Source organism: Populus euphratica, unplaced genomic scaffold (genome assembly GCF_000495115.2).
Source record: "Populus euphratica unplaced genomic scaffold, PopEup_1.0 scaffold478.1, whole genome shotgun sequence".
Taxonomy (NCBI): Eukaryota; Viridiplantae; Streptophyta; class Magnoliopsida; order Malpighiales; family Salicaceae; genus Populus; species Populus euphratica.
In genome coordinates, this window is record NW_011500352.1 from 124726 (window position 1) to 142425 (window position 17700).

At 36.3% G+C, this 17700-nt stretch overlaps 4 protein-coding genes across 4 annotated transcripts; 1 reads left to right on the plus strand and 3 right to left on the minus strand.

Moving 5' to 3' along the window:
* Positions 1-46: 46 nt before the first annotated feature.
* On the minus strand, positions 47-3237 carry LOC105113958 (mannan endo-1,4-beta-mannosidase 6-like). The gene is made up of 5 exons (XM_011010330.1): positions 2667-3237; positions 2278-2475; positions 1783-1905; positions 1276-1487; positions 47-887 (listed from the first exon to the last, which is right to left on the minus strand). The coding sequence occupies exons 1-5, from the start codon at positions 3069-3071 to the stop codon at positions 503-505; spliced, it is 1323 nt and encodes a 440-aa protein (XP_011008632.1). The 5' UTR covers positions 3072-3237; the 3' UTR covers positions 47-502.
* A 630-nt stretch (positions 3238-3867) lies between these two features.
* LOC105113959 (spore wall protein 2-like) lies at positions 3868-5719 on the minus strand. The gene is made up of 3 exons (XM_011010332.1): positions 5429-5719; positions 4989-5226; positions 3868-4839 (listed from the first exon to the last, which is right to left on the minus strand). Exons 1-3 carry the CDS (start codon positions 5655-5657, stop codon positions 4020-4022), a joined length of 1287 nt encoding a protein of 428 aa, XP_011008634.1. The 5' UTR covers positions 5658-5719; the 3' UTR covers positions 3868-4019.
* Positions 5720-8671: 2952 nt separating this feature from the next.
* LOC105113960 (fumarylacetoacetase) lies at positions 8672-12345 on the minus strand. The gene is made up of 14 exons (XM_011010333.1): positions 12047-12345; positions 11777-11855; positions 11626-11684; positions 11414-11538; positions 11231-11305; positions 11055-11130; positions 10796-10895; positions 10648-10707; positions 10423-10493; positions 10252-10314; positions 9976-10040; positions 9605-9701; positions 9380-9505; positions 8672-9024 (listed from the first exon to the last, which is right to left on the minus strand). Exons 1-14 carry the CDS (start codon positions 12248-12250, stop codon positions 8965-8967), a joined length of 1260 nt encoding a protein of 419 aa, XP_011008635.1. The 5' UTR covers positions 12251-12345; the 3' UTR covers positions 8672-8964.
* Positions 12346-13660: 1315 nt separating this feature from the next.
* LOC105113961 (transcription initiation factor IIF subunit alpha) lies at positions 13661-17564 on the plus strand. Its single transcript, XM_011010334.1, has 9 exons — positions 13661-14024; positions 14100-14258; positions 14340-14485; positions 14635-15008; positions 15321-15436; positions 15750-15881; positions 16169-16384; positions 16483-16695; positions 17187-17564. The coding sequence occupies exons 1-9, from the start codon at positions 13854-13856 to the stop codon at positions 17277-17279; spliced, it is 1620 nt and encodes a 539-aa protein (XP_011008636.1). The 5' UTR covers positions 13661-13853; the 3' UTR covers positions 17280-17564.
* Positions 17565-17700: the final 136 nt, after the last annotated feature.

Below are 17700 nucleotides of genomic sequence, written 5' to 3' on the forward strand. Positions count from 1 at the left end.
AACCATGACGAACGTCATCCATGGTCTTAACCGGAAGACATTTCCATCACGGACAACGATTAAGCATTAACCTTGTGGCAGTGTAGAGATAGTTCAATCATGGAGCAGATTGCAAAAAAATTGAAGTATACATTTTTGGAATGAATCAATTTACATGTTCTGATACAATACAACAACTACAAAATGCATAAAGTCTCAGGGCAAGTTACATCATTCAAAGAGCATTTCCCAGGGGAACTCAGTCAATCACACAAGTGCCCATGCCAGCAATGTATATTCGATATGTTCAAACCTTCTGGCCTTGAATTTGAATAGAATTGATTAAACCTGAATAAGTTTCACACTTCTTTATCTTTTCTTTTCATTCTTCCATTTCGAGCACGTATCGTTTGAGCCTTACGAGAATTGTATCAACTCTTAACACTGCCTTCCAACTAAAACACTACCATTTGCTTTATTTGGTTTCCTATCATTCACAAGCGACCCAAGCAACAGGATCCACTCATTCAGGCTTTCTTGCTTTGTTGTTTCCTGCAGAAAGTCTTTGAAGCCTACATGACTGTTCTTCTATCAGTTTATAGGTAGAAGGAGAATCCTGTGGTATGAAAGAAAACTGATCACTGTATCTATCCACATCTTCAACTAACAACTGCCAGATCAAGGCACCAGCACCAGCCTGCCTCTTCTTTGCGGATTCATAAATTTTATCGTACACTACTTTCAGCAAAACATCTCTCTCATGCACTCCTTTCCCATCCTCATCCCATCTTGAGCCGACTTCTGTGAAAAGAACTGGTTTCCTCAGCACAAATTCTCCATCACTTATATGAGAATCCACCCAATTAGAAAGATAATTAGTTTTTGCTTCCAAATCAGTATGTGGAATCCTACAATTTGTACACGGTATGAAGAGAAATAAGAATATATATATCAAGAATACATAAAAGTAAATACTCAGATGATTTGTTTACTGGGGCCCGCAATCAACTGGGTGTCACCAATTAATTTAACATCCACGCTGCTACAGGTAGGAACTTGCAGACAGCATGGAGCCAAAATCATATGAACTGGACTATTGTTTCTATGAAAAACCAATAATATTCCTCAAATGTTTGACAGTGATTCACTATTTCAATCTTAATGTTGATCTTCCCATCAGCCTCGGTTTTGGGTCGTAACACAGCATTATAAAAGACGAATGCAATGAACTGTTCTTAGGTGTACCTCACTACTATTACTGGACATTAATCTGTATGCTCAAAATGTATTACTAACCAGCTATCTGGGTATGCATGAACAGAAGCAAAGTCGATCTTGTCTATTGCTGAATTCAGTATGAAGTCTGTTCCAAGTGATGCTGCCCAAATCCCAGGATTCACTTCTGACTTGTTAGTTGTATTCAGGCCATAAAACCCCTCAAGCCCGACAGTCACTAGATGTCTTATGTCCAAGCTTTTGATATATGCCGCCATCTCAGCAATCCATGCCTTAAGCCAAAGATAAAGCACTAAAATGATTTCAATGAAATCTGATTCAAACGTGATCCAGAAAAGTTTCTTAACCAATAAAAAACTAATACATATCCTTTTGATATTATAGTACAACAGACATAAACAGACCACCCCACAATAACAGAGACCAAGAGAAAATGATATTTGGCTCAAAATGCTTCCATCAAACAACACTCTCACGTCTCTCTCTCCATTTTCCAGCCTAATCCTTCAGTTTATTTTTGAAATTCAACACCAAAACATACACAAGAACAAAAATTCAATGATTCACCTGAAGAACAGGAGCAGAAGAACTGGATGCACACCTAGGCTCATTAATGAGCTCCCAAGCAAAAATTGCCGGTTCTTCCGAGTACCTAACTCCACTTAATGAATTCTTTCTCTTCACAACTGCCTGGGAAATGCATAACATAAATTTGCAACCAAGAGATTATCATAACGCAGAAAGAGAAGCATAGACTGCCAAGTCTCCCACTCTTAAATGTTAGTCCTTACGAAATTTCCTTACTGTTATTCACTAATATAGCAATAATTCAGCCTAAATTGATCTAGCAGATGATGCACAACCAAATTTGAGATGGTAAGTTATACCACAACAAATCAAGTTGAATAATCAACTTTAAAAAACAGAATTGTCACAAAATTCAGCCATATGCAATGCTCTTGCTCATTTTACAATCATATAATGCTTGTGATTCAAATATTCCAGTGCAATTGATAGAAATCCAGTGATTGAGCCTTAGAGGTGTCAAACATAGCATCTCACCTTAATGTAAGCCTTGTAGTAATCTTTAATGACTGGGTTTGAAAAGAATGAGTCATCTGATAAAGAGACATTAACTCCAGCTTCTTTTGCCCACTTTACATACTGATTTTTCCCACCAAATGCAGCAAGATTATTCACTAGACTGAGAATTAACCTTATATGATTCCTCCTTGCTTCAACTATCACATAATCTAATCCCTGCAGACAAATGCCTTCATTAAACACAAAGAGGACCCAAAACTGCCTCAAGATTCTTCATAGTTACCACAATGAAAAGCCCATCTGCCTTTTATAAGGCCCTTCTTTAGTCTTAACCTCCCTTCAAGATTTGACAGTCAATTGACAGCAGAAAAATCTCTAATTTTACAAGGAAAAAAATTAGGACTTACCCTGAAGACCCTCTCATTGAAGAGACCTGGAGAGACCTGCAAAGCATCAGGACCACGACCATCACTGAAAGCCCAAGTCCGGCAAACAGTCAACCCCATTTGAGCTCCTGTCTTGAGCATCTCAGAAACCTTTGATCTTGATGGACTCCACACACTCTTCATCATCAACCAATATGAATTCCACCCATTAACATAAAATGCAGACACCCCACCACCACCTCTATCATCGATGATGATGAATTGTGTGGAGTTGGTTGAGACAAATCCCATCTTGGGTTGCCATAAAAAGATTGGAAAACTGAAGTAGTTGTTGTTACTGTTGTTGAAGTCAAGGTAAAGAAGAGAGAGCAGCAAGAGTATTCCTAGGAATGGAAATAGTCTTTTGGCTCTCCATTGTGAGTCCATTTCTTGGTTTCTGGAGCAGAAAGTCAAGACACAGAAATGTGTTGTCTGTTCACTATTATTAAGGATTCAAGCCTGCGATATTCGTCGCTAAAGGTGAACATCTTATCTGGCAAAAGGTAACATTTTCGTCATGTTAGCTTTTAAAGCCATAGGATACACGACGAAAACCACCTGTTTCTGTCGGTGGCTCTTTTAGGCTTTGAGGTTGGAATTGCGTTATAATTGGAGTTCTATGAAAATTTGAAATTCTTATTTAAAATTATTTTAAAATTTTTAATAAAATGCTATTAAAAATAATTTTAAAAAATCATGTTTTTTATTTTCTTCGACGACAAGAATTGTGTTAATATTTTACGGTGGAGGCTTTAAAATCATTAACAAAAAACTTAATGTTAATTGATATAAATTATTCTAAGATAACCTTTATTTTTAAATTAAAAAAATAAGTTAACAATTAAATTATAAGTCCTAACTTCCCTTTATGCATGCCATTTCATTAAAACCGATTCTGCTTCCAATATATCTGCAGGCAATCAATCTATTAGAGTTAATGTTGTTTTTTTTTTTAGAATAGGATAAAATTGATAAAATAAAATAATTTTTGTTTTTTTTAGCATAGGATAAAACTGATAAAATAAAATAATTTTTGTTTTTTCATAATTACAAACTAAAATAATAAAATAAGAATCGTCTTCTAACATTTAATTATGATAAGCATTAGCATCAGGCTATATTTAATTTAATTTAATTTAAGCAATTAACAGTAAATGAATGGCTTTAATTTTTTTCACGGGCTGTTGATATTATATATAACTACACCATATATGTCGACACAAAGAACTGGAACAAATTTAAGATGATCAATAACCATTTAAGTATAATTGATAAATCACCCGGAAACAGTTCAAGAAATAGGCTGCAAGATTTCTCTCAGAGGCTCCAACAACTTTATGCTTTTCTAGCTCCTCCAAGGGCGGGAAATTGATTGGTATCTTCAATGTCAGGAAATTTCCTTGAATCCTTGAGGATTAGATCATGAACTGGTCCATTGCTTCCACCACTGCCGGAACGCCTTTCGCCTTGATCTCCATGAGGCCCTTTGCTTTCCCTTCTACCATTAGACTCCTTGCCCTCTACTCCATGACCCCCGCTGCTGCTGGGAGGCCTCTCCCCATAGTACCTACTGCCGTCAAGCTTCTTGCCCTCGACTCCATGACCATTACTGTTAGGCCTCTCCCCATCGTACCTGGGTTCGCCTTTGCCACTCCTTGGTCTTTCTCCATTAAACTGCGGGCCGGCATTCGGCGCCCTCCATTTCTCACGTCTATACGGCCCTCCAACAGGTCTCTCTCCATTAATGGACTGTCGGCCGTCATTAGGCCTTTGGCCCTCTTGTTGTGATGCAACACGGATCCTTTTGACATGTTTACTTACCACCTTGATGAATAGGGCATCATCCTCATGAGTCTCGTTCTGCAAAAGTTGCATCGAATCAAAATCCTTGTCAAGAGTTACCTTTCTCTCTTCAGGGTCAGATTCCAAAGCGTTGTCAAGAGTTTCTTTGCTCTCCAGATCAGTCTTTTCGTCAGAAGCTTTCCTCTTCTCAAGCTCCTTCTCATACTCTGCAAGAGTCATCATGGTTAAATAATCCTCGTCCTTCTTGTCACTCTTTACAGATTTATCATCAGCTTCAGATTTCTTCTTGCCGAACCTCTTCTTGGAAGTCTTGGAATCTTTTTGTTCATCAACAGCAACAACAACATTACCCCTGTGGAAACAAATTAAATTTTTAGAAAAGTAAAATCTGTAACGAATCTAATCATAAGAACACAGATAAATCATGAAGCAATTCTATTCTACAGCATAATAAAAAATTAATTAAAAAGGAAATCGATGAGATTAACAAATCAAACATACCCTTCAGCCCCATTATCCTTGTTATCACCATCAACCTTCTCTTCCCCATCACCACCAAGGTCATTTTCGGAGACATTAATCTTCTGATCACTACTGCTAGGTTGCTTTGCATCCCTGCCCTGGTCCCACTCCGAGACATTATTAGACCCTTCACCACCATAGTTCTTCTTAGACCCTTCACCATGGTTCTTTGCATCGCCATTCTGATTCTGCTGTCTGAGACTCGGGAGCCTCCGTTCTGAAAAATTAGAAATTAAATGTTAATTAATCGAAAAGATTTTTCCTTCCTTCTTTCTTTTTTTTGAATACCATGCTTGCCCAAAATCACTATCTACAAAGCATAATCCAAAGATTAACAAACAACTAGAGAAATAAATATTTTTTAACTTCAAAGACTTAAAGAAAAGAAAGCATGCAAGAATATTAAACAAATTATGTACGATGATGATGAGGAAACTTGAAAGGTAAGGCTTTCATGAGCATGTGAGTCAGCTCAGATTGCTTTCTCTCCCGCTCCTGTTGTTTCTTCAACTTCTTTTGCATCTCCATCAACTTCTTTTGCTCCATCTCCTCTTCTTCCTTCAACTTCTTCTGATCCCTCTCCTCGATGATTGTTGAAACCTCCCCATCATCCTCTAAACAGGAGAACATGTTAGTCGCACTCCCCATCCTAGGGTTTAAGGGGAGGGAATAGAGATTAGGATTATTAGGGTTTCTTGAGAAGAAAAGTTTAATGGAGAAAGAGAGAGTTAATGTATTTATAAGAAGGAAGTTAACTATAAGCTAGGTTTTTTTTTTTACTTTCCTATTTAGGAATATTAGTATAACCTGTGTCCACCGACTTAGATAAACATAATTAATTTCTTTTTAACATAGCCCGCAAGTTAGGGTTTTTATATATATATATATATATATATTAAGATACCTCTTTAGCATTCACAATGAATTTGTCGTTTATATTAATGCTTCTTATAAATATTTAATACACATGCAAATCTTAAATGACCATAGTTATGTGGTACAATATAACTATGGTCATTTAAGATTTGTATGTGTATTAAATATTTATGAGAAGCATTAATATAAATGATAAATTCATCGTGAATGCTAAAGAGGTATCTTAATATATAGTTATGTAGTACAATATATATATATATATATATATATATATATATATATATAGATGGTGTTCATTTGGGTCTGTGCGTGACTACCAGATCTAACTTATTTAAACTTAATATGATTATCAAATCCAAGACACTTAAAATATTATTTATATATTTAATATTTTTTTACATTAAAAAAAATGATATTGACCCGCTATGAAACATGGGCCAATATATTAATATATATCTTAATTATGATTAAAAAAACATATTTCTTTACTATTATAATGCTAATGTAAGAAAATTGTTATGATAGAAAAAGATGAAAACATGAACTTCATGAAATTGAGTACCATGGTTGTTTTTAACATAAATATTGTTGAAGTTTAAATAATATCTCAATTGATTAATAAATTTTGAGAGTCCCATACTTTAATTTATAGAAGTTTAACTATATTTTTATTAAAATTTACAATCTCACCAACAAATTTAAAAATCAAAAAGTTACCCTTTCTTTAAAGAAGTCTGTTTGGTATTATAGTAGCTTTTGTGGTTGTAATTTGAAAAAAAAATTATTTTATTAAAAATATTTTTGGTTGAGGTTGATTTGGTATTTATGTATATTTGGTTAAAACTATGATTGGAATTGAAATTAAACAAAAAGTAGTTTAATGTGTTTGGTTAAGAATTTTTTTTAAATTAAGGTTATAAAATAATTTAAAAATATATATATTAAATCTGACAAGGGCTACAATTTTTTTGGTTTCTTAATTAAGAGCGCAATAACATCAGATAAAATATAATCAAGAACAAAATTGGGATTGCAATCAAATTCTGCAAATGCTATGTCATCAAGTAATCTTCATCTAATTTATGTAGTGTCACTGAATAATATTTAATACTAGTTTTCAAATAAAATATAATTAAAAATAAAAAATAATTTTTTATTTTTTATTTTTACTAAGTCGGACTTTGTTCAATGTATTTCTAGCTTTGGACTGTATTAGATCCGGCCGAAATAGTGAATGTTTTTACTATTCACGTGAATAATAAAATCATGCTCAATTGTTCACTGAAAAGTGTATCCATGATCCACTGTTCATGTAAATAGTGAAATATGACTATACTATTCAGTGATTTCTCCGTCCAAGAAGCAGCAAAATATAGCTTTTGATAAACCTGCGGCTTGTTCAATGTATTTCTAGCTTTGGGCTGGATTAGATCCGATCAAAATAATAAAAAATGTCTCTACTATTCACGTGAATAATAGAGTCATGCTAAATTGTTCATTGAACAGTGCATTCATGATCCACTATTCATGTAAATAGTGAAATATGACTACACTACTCAGTGATTTTTCCGTCAAGAAGTAGCAAAATATAGCTTTTGATAAACCTGCGGCGCAAGCATAATTCATGGTGGGTCTTACTAAAAAAAATTATGATTTTCTAAACTATAGGGACTTATTCACAGAATTATAATTCAGACAAATCTTTTGTTCCCTACATATATATGGAAATCTAGTAAGTGAAGAAGAAAATAATGTTTACTGTCTAATTACTTGAATGATTTACAAGTACGTAACTCTTATTTATAGAGTCTTATAACATTATTTGTGGATAAGAATAATCTAAACATAAGATATTGGTTTTTTAGAGAATTCCATAGCAAAAATATATGCTCAATCCATGAGTTGTTGCTTAACACCCCCGCTCATGCTGATGATCAGGTATTATCATCAGCTTGTGTGTCAGACTTCTACGTCGAGAGATGGACAACGGTTTTGTGAAAAAATCTGTCAGCTTATCAGTCGATGAGATGTGATGAAGTGCGACCTTCTTGGCAAACTTGTTTTCATATAAAATGATAATCCACCTTCATGTGTTTTGTACGGGCGTGGAAGACTGAATTCGAAGCTAAGGCAACGGAGGAGAGGTTGTCACACCACCATTGAGGAATTGTTGCTGGAACTTTCATGTCTGCGAGGAGCATACGCAACCAGGTAACTTCAGCTGCTAGCTACTTGGGCAAAGGCACGATAGTCTGCTTCAATGGAGCTACAAGCAACTATTGTAACTTGCTTTTTTGCACTCCAGATAATTGGAATAGAGCCAGGAAACACACATTAACCCCTTACAGACCTTCGTTCAATAGGATCACCTACCTAGTCTGAAACGTCGAAGGCATTGATGGCGAGTGACCCAGGAGAAAATGCCAGACCATGAGATATGGTGCCTTTGATGTAACGTAAAATACGTTCTACACATCTTGGGAGTGAGAAGTACATGTTGCATGCATAAATTAACTAGCTCTGTTGACAGAGAAGGCAAGATCTGGACGTGTCACGGTTAGGCACTAGAGACCACCCACATTGCTGCGATAGAGAGTTGCATTTGCGAGAGGTGGATCATCTTAGACAATTCTTTTATATATTTTAAAAAATATTTTTAATATAGTATATCAAAATAATTTTAAAACATAAAAATATTAAATTTAAACAAAAATAAAATAAAATTTCTTAGAATACAATTTGAATTTGCACTGGTGCACACAAAAGAGGGTGCCATGAGCAACAAAGACATTGGAAACTCGTAAATTTTTACTTGAGAAGAAGCATTACAACATCGAATTTCATTGTCTTTACAGTAGATGGAACCAACAAAATAGCATTTTTACTTCTAGCCACTACCGATCATTCTCCTTTATCTTCACAGGGAATTTCAAGTCATCAGAACTGCTATCCTCCTGGACTCACACAAATTATCCTGCCCCCAACAATCAACAGCTCCACCCGCCAACGGGTTTTATTATTGGATTATCACATGGACATCAGCTGACATAGATCCCACGACGCACAAGCAATTTGATGTTCAGGGTGATGGCAGGATTTTTCCAGAGCATGTGCCAAACCCCACTTTGTAACCATCTCCCTGAAATGGATTAAATTTCAAGGGATGTTTTGCATTTGACATGATACAAAGAAATGAAATGTGGTCAAGTGTGATGCGAGAAACAAAACACACAACCAAGTTCATAAAACTGCCAGCTTGCTTAAAATAAGGCTAACAAGATAAGTTCCAAGAACCTAATTTTGCTCATGCATAAAATATATTTGATCATAGATACTTACGGGAAATCTCTACCAAGCCAAAAGAGTAACAAGAAAGGGTTTTGTAATTGTTCAATAGATGACGAGATTATAAGGCACAAATGGATAAGTTCCTTGTGTAAGGATGTGAGTGTTTGTTTCGGAAAATGCTTTAGGAAAGCGAACAAGGAAATAACCTTGGAACAACCACTGAACACGACTTCATCTCCATCTTCAAGGAATTTCCTTGTTGTTCCATTTAGTGAGAGTGACTTTTGTCCATTCCATGTCAGCTCTAACAAGCATCCATAAGATTCTGGCTCCTGTTTGGCAACACAAGGGGCAGCAAATTATAGGAGGCAAGAAAACTGGAATTTCAGGCATCACTACTATATCAAAATTTAACAAGATTGAAGCCCTACAGGTCCACTGATAGTCCCAGTTCCAAGTAGATCTCCTGGCCTTAAGTTGCAACCATTTATTGTATGGTGTGCAAGCTGTTGAGTCACTGTCCAATACCTGTTGTGCAAATAAAAGTCAGCAAACTCAAAACATAATTAGAAACAAGAATACAGACACGATATCTTTGCTTAAATAACATGAGTTCTTATTTGATGGATAAACAGTGTGATATGTTTTTAGTGTTATAGGACAACTGATCGATTATTCACTATACAGGTAATGACACCTAAAAAGGAGATGATATGAATGCCATTTATCCAAGAAACAGATCTCATTTGAAGGCACTGCACTTCATCATGATGCAAATACAAAAGGATTCAAGAGGCCTTACAAGTGATTGAAGTTGCTTCTTGTGACCACACATGAATCTTCTTGACCAGCTGGTTTGATTTGAACCTTAGAACAGAAGGCATAATAATCACTCTCTTAGAAGGAAACAAGTTTCAAAGTTCCCAGTTTAACATAGAATTAGAATCCTGTAAGGCCTAAAATGAGATTAATGCATGTGCTTATCAGGGGAAAAGAGGCCATTAGTAAGACAAAACAATGCATTTTCATGAACGCTGAAATACCATTAAAAAAATGTCCAAAGGCTGCGATACGCTACCTCTAATGAAATGTCATAGTTTTTTGATATCTTTTCAGCCAGATATGGTAAGGGCTGGGGATCCTGCAATTCACAGGATATGTCATAAAGCATGCAAGTGCAGCATAAAATTCAGATCAAACTTATCAACCAAAATGGTGTTATGTCCTGTAACCAACGGAAATAAGCTACCTGTTTTGGGGCATCGCAAGCAAATGGCTCTAAAGCATCAAGTGTCACAATCCAAGGGGATATTGTTGTACCTATTTATCAGGTAAGAAAAAATAAGGCCAAAAAACAACACAAAAAAAGCAAATTATACATGTATTGAATGGTTAATAGTCAAAGTTTCATATCCCAAACCCAAAATCAGACAAATGCATTCAAGAGGTGGAAAAGTAAGGTTTCCAGCCTTACCGAAACTCTTTCCAAGAAAAGGCCCAAGAGGCACGTATTCCCATGCTTGAATATCTCTAGCTGTCAAAGCCAACTTCTTATGATTTAGTGATATCGCAAAAATAAATAAATATATTGCAGACAGAAGAGCATTGTTAAGAATCAATACCACTCCAATCATTCATCAATACAAGTCCAAAAATATGATCTCCAGCTTCATTAACATCCACAGGTTTACCCAATTCATTTCCAGGACCAACTACAGCAGCCTGCCAGCAACAGGACAGCCAGTATAAACAACAAAAAAATTTGAAACATATTGTAGAACTACATAAAAATGTAATTAGTATTGACATAACAACAGATAAAGATTTAGGGAAAAATAATGATAAACATGTCATCATATAATAAAAGGCTAGGTGGCTAACCATTTCTAATTCAAAGTCTAGCTTTCTTGAAGGTCCAAAATATGGTGGGGAGTTTCCATTTGGGTGGCCTTGACCTCTAGAAACACAAAAATGCACAAACACAATTAGGGAAAAAAGAAAAATCCCTTGATGCGTAAACAGTAAATAAAGTAGAGTAAATAAATAAATTCTCTTACCTTGGTCGAATGATATCCGTCCCAGACACAACAATAGATGAAGATCGTCCATGATATGCAATGGGAAGCTGGAACCTGAAAATCAAGCATGATTCCATAAACTTGAATGACTAGGGCAGAATGAACATACTAATCAATCATAACAAAAAAACTTATTTCCCATCTCTACAAAAACCCACACACCAGTTAGGATTAATCGCATTCTCTGGCCCTCGAAACATTATTCCGCAATTCCTCGCATGATGCATTGATGAAAAGAAATCCGTATAATCCCCTATCGCAATTGGAAGTAGCATTTCCACTTTGCTCTATAAAGTCTCAAACAAAACCAACATTACAGAAACAACAATCTCCTCACAACTAATCACACATTCATAACTCTTTACTTATCTTACCATCGGAACAAGCGATTTCTCCCTCAGATTCGGATTATCACGCAACTTACCCTCATCAGCTACATCATAAAATAACAAAAACAAAATACATAATTAAACCAAAAAAAACTCAGATTAGACATAATTAAACATTTACAAATAATAATCATGCCTGATAATAAGTTTTGAACCGTCGCCCGTGCTTCCTTCCACGCTGGCCTTCCCAACGCTAGGAACTTGTTCAAATTTGGCTATTAATAAATCACCAGAAAACTCACAATCATAATTATCCAATAATAATTATTATATGATCTTAATTAACGCATTGTGCTCTACAATTGCTCGAAAAGATTAAGCAAAAAAGACTAAAAATTGTATGATCAATAAAAAAAAACAGAGCTAAAAACCACGTCGTTAATTAAAGGAAGCAAGAGAAACGGACCTGGAGGAAGCAATCGGAGCCGGAGAGAAACGGACCGTCAAAGAGGCCGGAAACAGAGATGGTGGACAAGTCCAACACGTAATCGCCGATAGCTACGCCGGGTCTAGGAGGCGAAGTGGGTTCAGGCTTGAAGATACCGAACGGAAGGTTCTGGATAGGGAAGTGAGAGTCAGGGCCGACTTCGATGAAGGATTTCAAAGCCATCGCGATGCCTAAACGGTGGCCTATTGCGCTTGACAGTAATGGCTAATGATTAGCAGTGAAAGGGTAAGAGTTGCAGAGTGGAGAAGAGTGGGTGAAGTGGAGGATCTATTTGTAATTTTGTACGGACTCACTTTCCCTTATTTACAGTCAGTTCCCAATGTATACAAAGTTTCTCAATAGATACCTTACTTTTATTATTAACCAATTGGATCCAACATTATATCTTTCTGTCAACTTGGGTCCCCAAAATATGGAATAGCCTGGAAATATTTGTTTATAAAAAGGATAAAATTTAGAATTAACCGACAAATTAGAGACTTATCCCCGTTTGGATTGCTTCCCCATAACAATTGGCTAAAATTCAAGATTTTTTTGTTTTATTTAAAATTATTTTTTGATTGTTTTGATGTATCGATATTATAAATAAATAAATATTATTTTAATATATTCATGAATAAAAAATAATTTTAAAAAACCACTATTACACTCTTAAATACTTTGTTAATAAGTTAAGAGAATATAGATTGAGACCTAATTAAGAAAATAGTTTAGAAAGGGGACTGATATGAATTTATCACTTTTTAATTTTATCTTGGGGTTTGGTGGCTGGAAGAGGTAGTTGGGATTAACGGCCAGGAGGGCGCGGCGGCTGTAGCTGCAAGTCACGAGGGTAGATGGCTACCAAATTCTTAGCTGGGGTTAATGCTCCCACCATCTTTTTCCAACGCCAAAATTGTAGCCTGCAAAATTTCCAATTTGGAGCCCGTTTGTCACCCAAGAAATGTGGCCTTTCAAATTGTTGTTTAAAATTAAAAACATTGTTTTACCTATTTTATATTTGAATTAAAATATATAATTAAAAACGCAGGCTACCAATTACCAAGCAAACAGACAACTAAAAATCACATAACCATATTTAAGTTTATTAAATATCCTGTCGTCAATGACATGATTTATTTTATTATAAAGATTGTTTTTAATTCCAGATTTTTTAAAATACTCATGATTATTACAATTGAAAAATTAAAGTGTTTTTCCTCATATTTTTCCTTATTTATTATATATCAATGACAAATAAATCTAGTTAATATAATATCAACCCAATCATAAACCTAGAGTCAAAAATGAAAACTTTAATTTATTAATCAATTTCTTAACAAGGATAAAATAGGGATGCGGATCAAGCCAATGATCCAATGATTTAATAACTCGGTCACATTAGGTCTGGACCGGGTTTCGGGTTTCAAAACCATTCGCGCTTCGAATGAACTTGACATGTTTTTTTTTCTAGGTTCCGTGTATTTCTTGCAGGGGTTAGCCCACATGGGTTTAAAGCCCATAGGGAGCAAAGCGACGCCGTTTCTGTCTCTCCTCTCTATAAATCACCTCTCCCTATCACCTCTTGTTTCCCAGTCTGGTCAAACCTTGAAAAAATAAACGAACACAAAAAAATCAATCGATCTCTAAAGAATTGAAGATGTTTTAACTCTATGATTTAATAATTTAGAAAAGCCCTAAAGCTTCTATCAATTTTCATTTTTCCGTTTGCTTCTCGAGAAAAGAAGTTGAAAAACCTAATTTTTTTGAAGGATTAGTAAGAGAAATGTCTTTCGATCTTCAGTTACAGCCGTCGTGTAGTGGCTGTGGCAGCACCACAGATTTGTACGGAAGCAATTGCAAGCATATGACGTTGTGCTTGACTTGTGGCAAAGCAATGGCGGAGAATCGCGGCAAATGCTTTGATTGTGGCGCTATTGTTACTCGCCTGATTCGAGTTCAGTTTCTCTCTCTAGTTGATTTTGTTGATTTGTTTTTAATTTGTTGTGATTTTTTTTGGGTGGATTTTTAGGAGTATAATGTGAGGGCGAGTACGAGTAGCGAAAAGAATTATTTTATAGGAAGATTTGTGACTGGATTGCCAGGTTTTTCGAAGAAAAAAAATGCCGAGAATAAATGGTCTTTGCTGAAAGAAGGAATTCATGGTCGCCAAATTACTGATACTTTGCGGGTAATCATAGTTTTTTTTATATAGTTTTGGCTTAATCTCAGCTGTTTTTGGAACTCTAATTAAGTGATTTGGATTGTATAGGAGAAGTTTAAGAATAAGCCATGGCTTTTGGAGGATGAAACTGGGCAGTTTCAGTATCAGGGTCATCTTGAAGGGTCGCAATCGGCGACTTATTATCTGTTGATGATGTCTGGGAAAGAGTTTGTTGCTATTCCTGCTGGTTCTTGGTATGGGCGATAAGTGTTTAGTGATTTGGGGTAGCTGTAAAATGTTTGGCTTTTTGGTTTCGTGAATGTAAATGTACGGGTGTATTCAATGTGTTTTGAGGGATGATTGCTTTTGTAATCATATGGGTTGCTTGTTGTGTTCTATATAGGTACAACTTTAACAAGGTTGCGCACTATAAGCAACTTACCTTGGAGGAAGCGGAAGAGAAGATGAAGAATAGGAGGAAGACTGCAGATGGATATGAAAGGTGGATGATGAAAGCTGCACATAATGGAGCTGCTGCATTTGGTGAGGTGGAGAAGCCAGATGATAAGGATGGTGTTTCAGCTGGTGGAAAGGGAGGTCGGAAAAAAGCAAACGGTGATGATGATGAGGGCAATGTGTCTGACAAGGGAGAGGAGGACGAGGAGGAAGAGGCGGGAAGGAAGAGTAGGCTTGGACTCAATAAAGGGGGTGGTGATGATGATGAAGAAGGTCCAAGAGGAGGTGATCTTGATATGGATGATGATGATATTGAGAAGGGTGAGTGTTTCTCCCAAATGCCATGTTATGGATGCCAATCTCTTGCATAATTGTTTAAATGCTTTCTCTACATTCTTTTAATTGCTGGTAGTCTTTTTTCTCCCTGTTAGTCTTTTTTCTGCCATCTTGTGATCAATATTTTCTTCCTTGGGATGCACACAAGATGTGATGCATTGCTTTATTTTTTTCCTGGCTTGCAATGAACTTCATGTATGCGGTATTTTACATCGGGTTTTTTTTTTGATTAACCGAACTTGGCAATTTAGTTTTTCTAGCAATTCCTACCTCAGGCACGTGTTTTTATGGTTTTAGGCGATGATTGGGAGCACGAAGAAATTTTCACTGATGATGATGAAGCTGTTGCCATTGATCCTGAGGAACGGGAAGATTTAGCCCCTGAAGTTCCTGCTCCTCCTGAAATCAAGCAGGTATGTATTAGCTATCTGTCTTGGTGCTAATCTAAACTACTTGTTTTGATGCCTCAACTTATATATGTTCTTTTTGAACATGTTGACTTATTGCTTTTTGCTTGATATGTTACAAGTGTTCTTTTCTGTTTGCCTGGTGCTGGTTACACTTGTTTGTTTTTTTGGGTGTAATTTCAAAATGTGGGAACTTTTAGTTACATAGGGTTTAAAAAAAAATAATAAAAATGAGGAGGACACTGTTGTTGAGAAGTACCCGGGATATTTCTTATTTGCAGTGCTGATTGTAACAGTAGGTTTTTGCATATTCTTTCAGGATGAAGAGGACGAGGATGAGGAGAATGAGGAAGGAGGACTGAGCAAATCTGGGAAAGAGTTGAAGAAGCTACTTGGGAAAGCAAATGGTCTGAATGAGTCAGATGCAGAAGATGACGATGACGACGACGATGTGAGTTTTTATGATGGTTGATTGTGTGCATGTTTAATTGGCAACCTAAGAGTGTTTTTAAAATTGCATTGCTTTACTTGTTTTCTATTTGCTAATCTTTTGCTTGTGTTTTTCTGGTGCAATATGAAAGTGCATTGTGTGATCAGGTGTGGAATTTATTTTTTTCCTGAGATAATGGGAATCAATTTATATGATGCCTGAATTGACATGCTATTTATGAAGCTTCCTTGGCAGTATGATTTATGTCTGTATCTTTTGTTTACAGTGCTCTTGTTTGGTCTTATCAGATGGATGATGATAGTTCTCCTGTACTGGCTCCAAAGCAGAAGGATGCTGTGCCAAAGGAGGAACCTGCTGACAATAGTCCTGCAAAACCAACACCACCTGGTTCTGCTAAGGGAACCCCTTCTACCTCCAAGTCAGCTAAGGGGAAAAGAAAACTGAATGCTGATGATGCAAAAACTTCTAATGGTGCACCTGTGAAGAAGGTGAAGACAGAAAATGTATGATGTTTCTTTAAATATATATCTAAAACAGCGTGCTATGCTGTTGAATGTGTATAACAACCAATTTTCCTATTAACATTGTTCTTTGGAAGCAGGAAGTAAAACCTACCGTGAAAGAAGAAAGCTCTCCTGCTACTAAAGGTACTGCAACTCCTAAAGCAATGCCATCATCGTCAAAAACCGGGCCAACATCTGGGGCAACTGGCCCTGTCACTGAGGAAGAGATTAGGGCTGTTTTGTTGCAAAATGGACCCGTAACTACACAGGATCTGGTGGCTAGGTTTAAATCACGACTAAGGACTCCTGAGGTATGCTCTGCTTTGGCTTTGTGCAAGCCTGCTTCACATTACCTTGCTGTCACTTGAAATTACTTGTTCTGTTCGTTGTGCTGTTGCAAGATTATCCATGGAAATCTATTTTCAGTCAGCACCATGCCATCTTTTTACAAAACATTTTCTTTTTATGCTCATCATCAGTGAACTTCACCGTCCAGTGCTTCTAGTTCTGGTTACTCCTATTCATGCTCATAGAAGCTCTATGTTGTGCATGATGGGATGAGCGCATTCTAAAGTTGAAAAAACATGTCATGTTTAGAAGACAACTGTAATAGGATGTTTGAATGCCATGCCAATGATTTTTCGGGTCATCAAGGGGTGGGGGATGGCTAAGCTCCACTACCACAGGAATCATATGAACTTGAGATCACATGTTTAAAGTGTGGGGCCTCACAGGAGATTAATATAAATGTTTTGGATGCACCCCACCCCGTTCTCTAACTGGTGGAAGCTCATTAATGCAGGACAAGAAGGCTTTTGCGGATATTCTAAGGAGAATTTCTAAGATTCAGAAGACCAGTGGATCTAACTTTGTTGTGTTGAGGGACAAACGATAACTTTTTCTGTGTTCTGAGATTCCCGCGCAGAATTTCCCACGGCGCCGCTTATTTATCCTTTTACTCTTGTTGAAAGAAAAGAAAAGAAAAGAAAAATTCACATTACAGTGTTCTATTACGTTTGTGCTTATGCGAGCTCGTCCATGTAACTTGTGTTCTGACCATTATCCGTATAATTTTGTTATAGCAATTCGATGATGAAAAAATATACTTGTAAAATTTCCTCTGTAGTAAAATATATTTGAAAATTTTTCTGTATGGTGAGTGTGTTGCTGTTTTGAGGATTCTGGATGTGTGGATGCTGGGAATCAGCAAAACCCTTCGTCGCCGTGATTTTTCCGAGTTGATACTTGTAGGATGGTGGCCACGAACTTGGGATATGGGTTCTGCTTGACCACATGTGATGCAAAAAGACATCAAA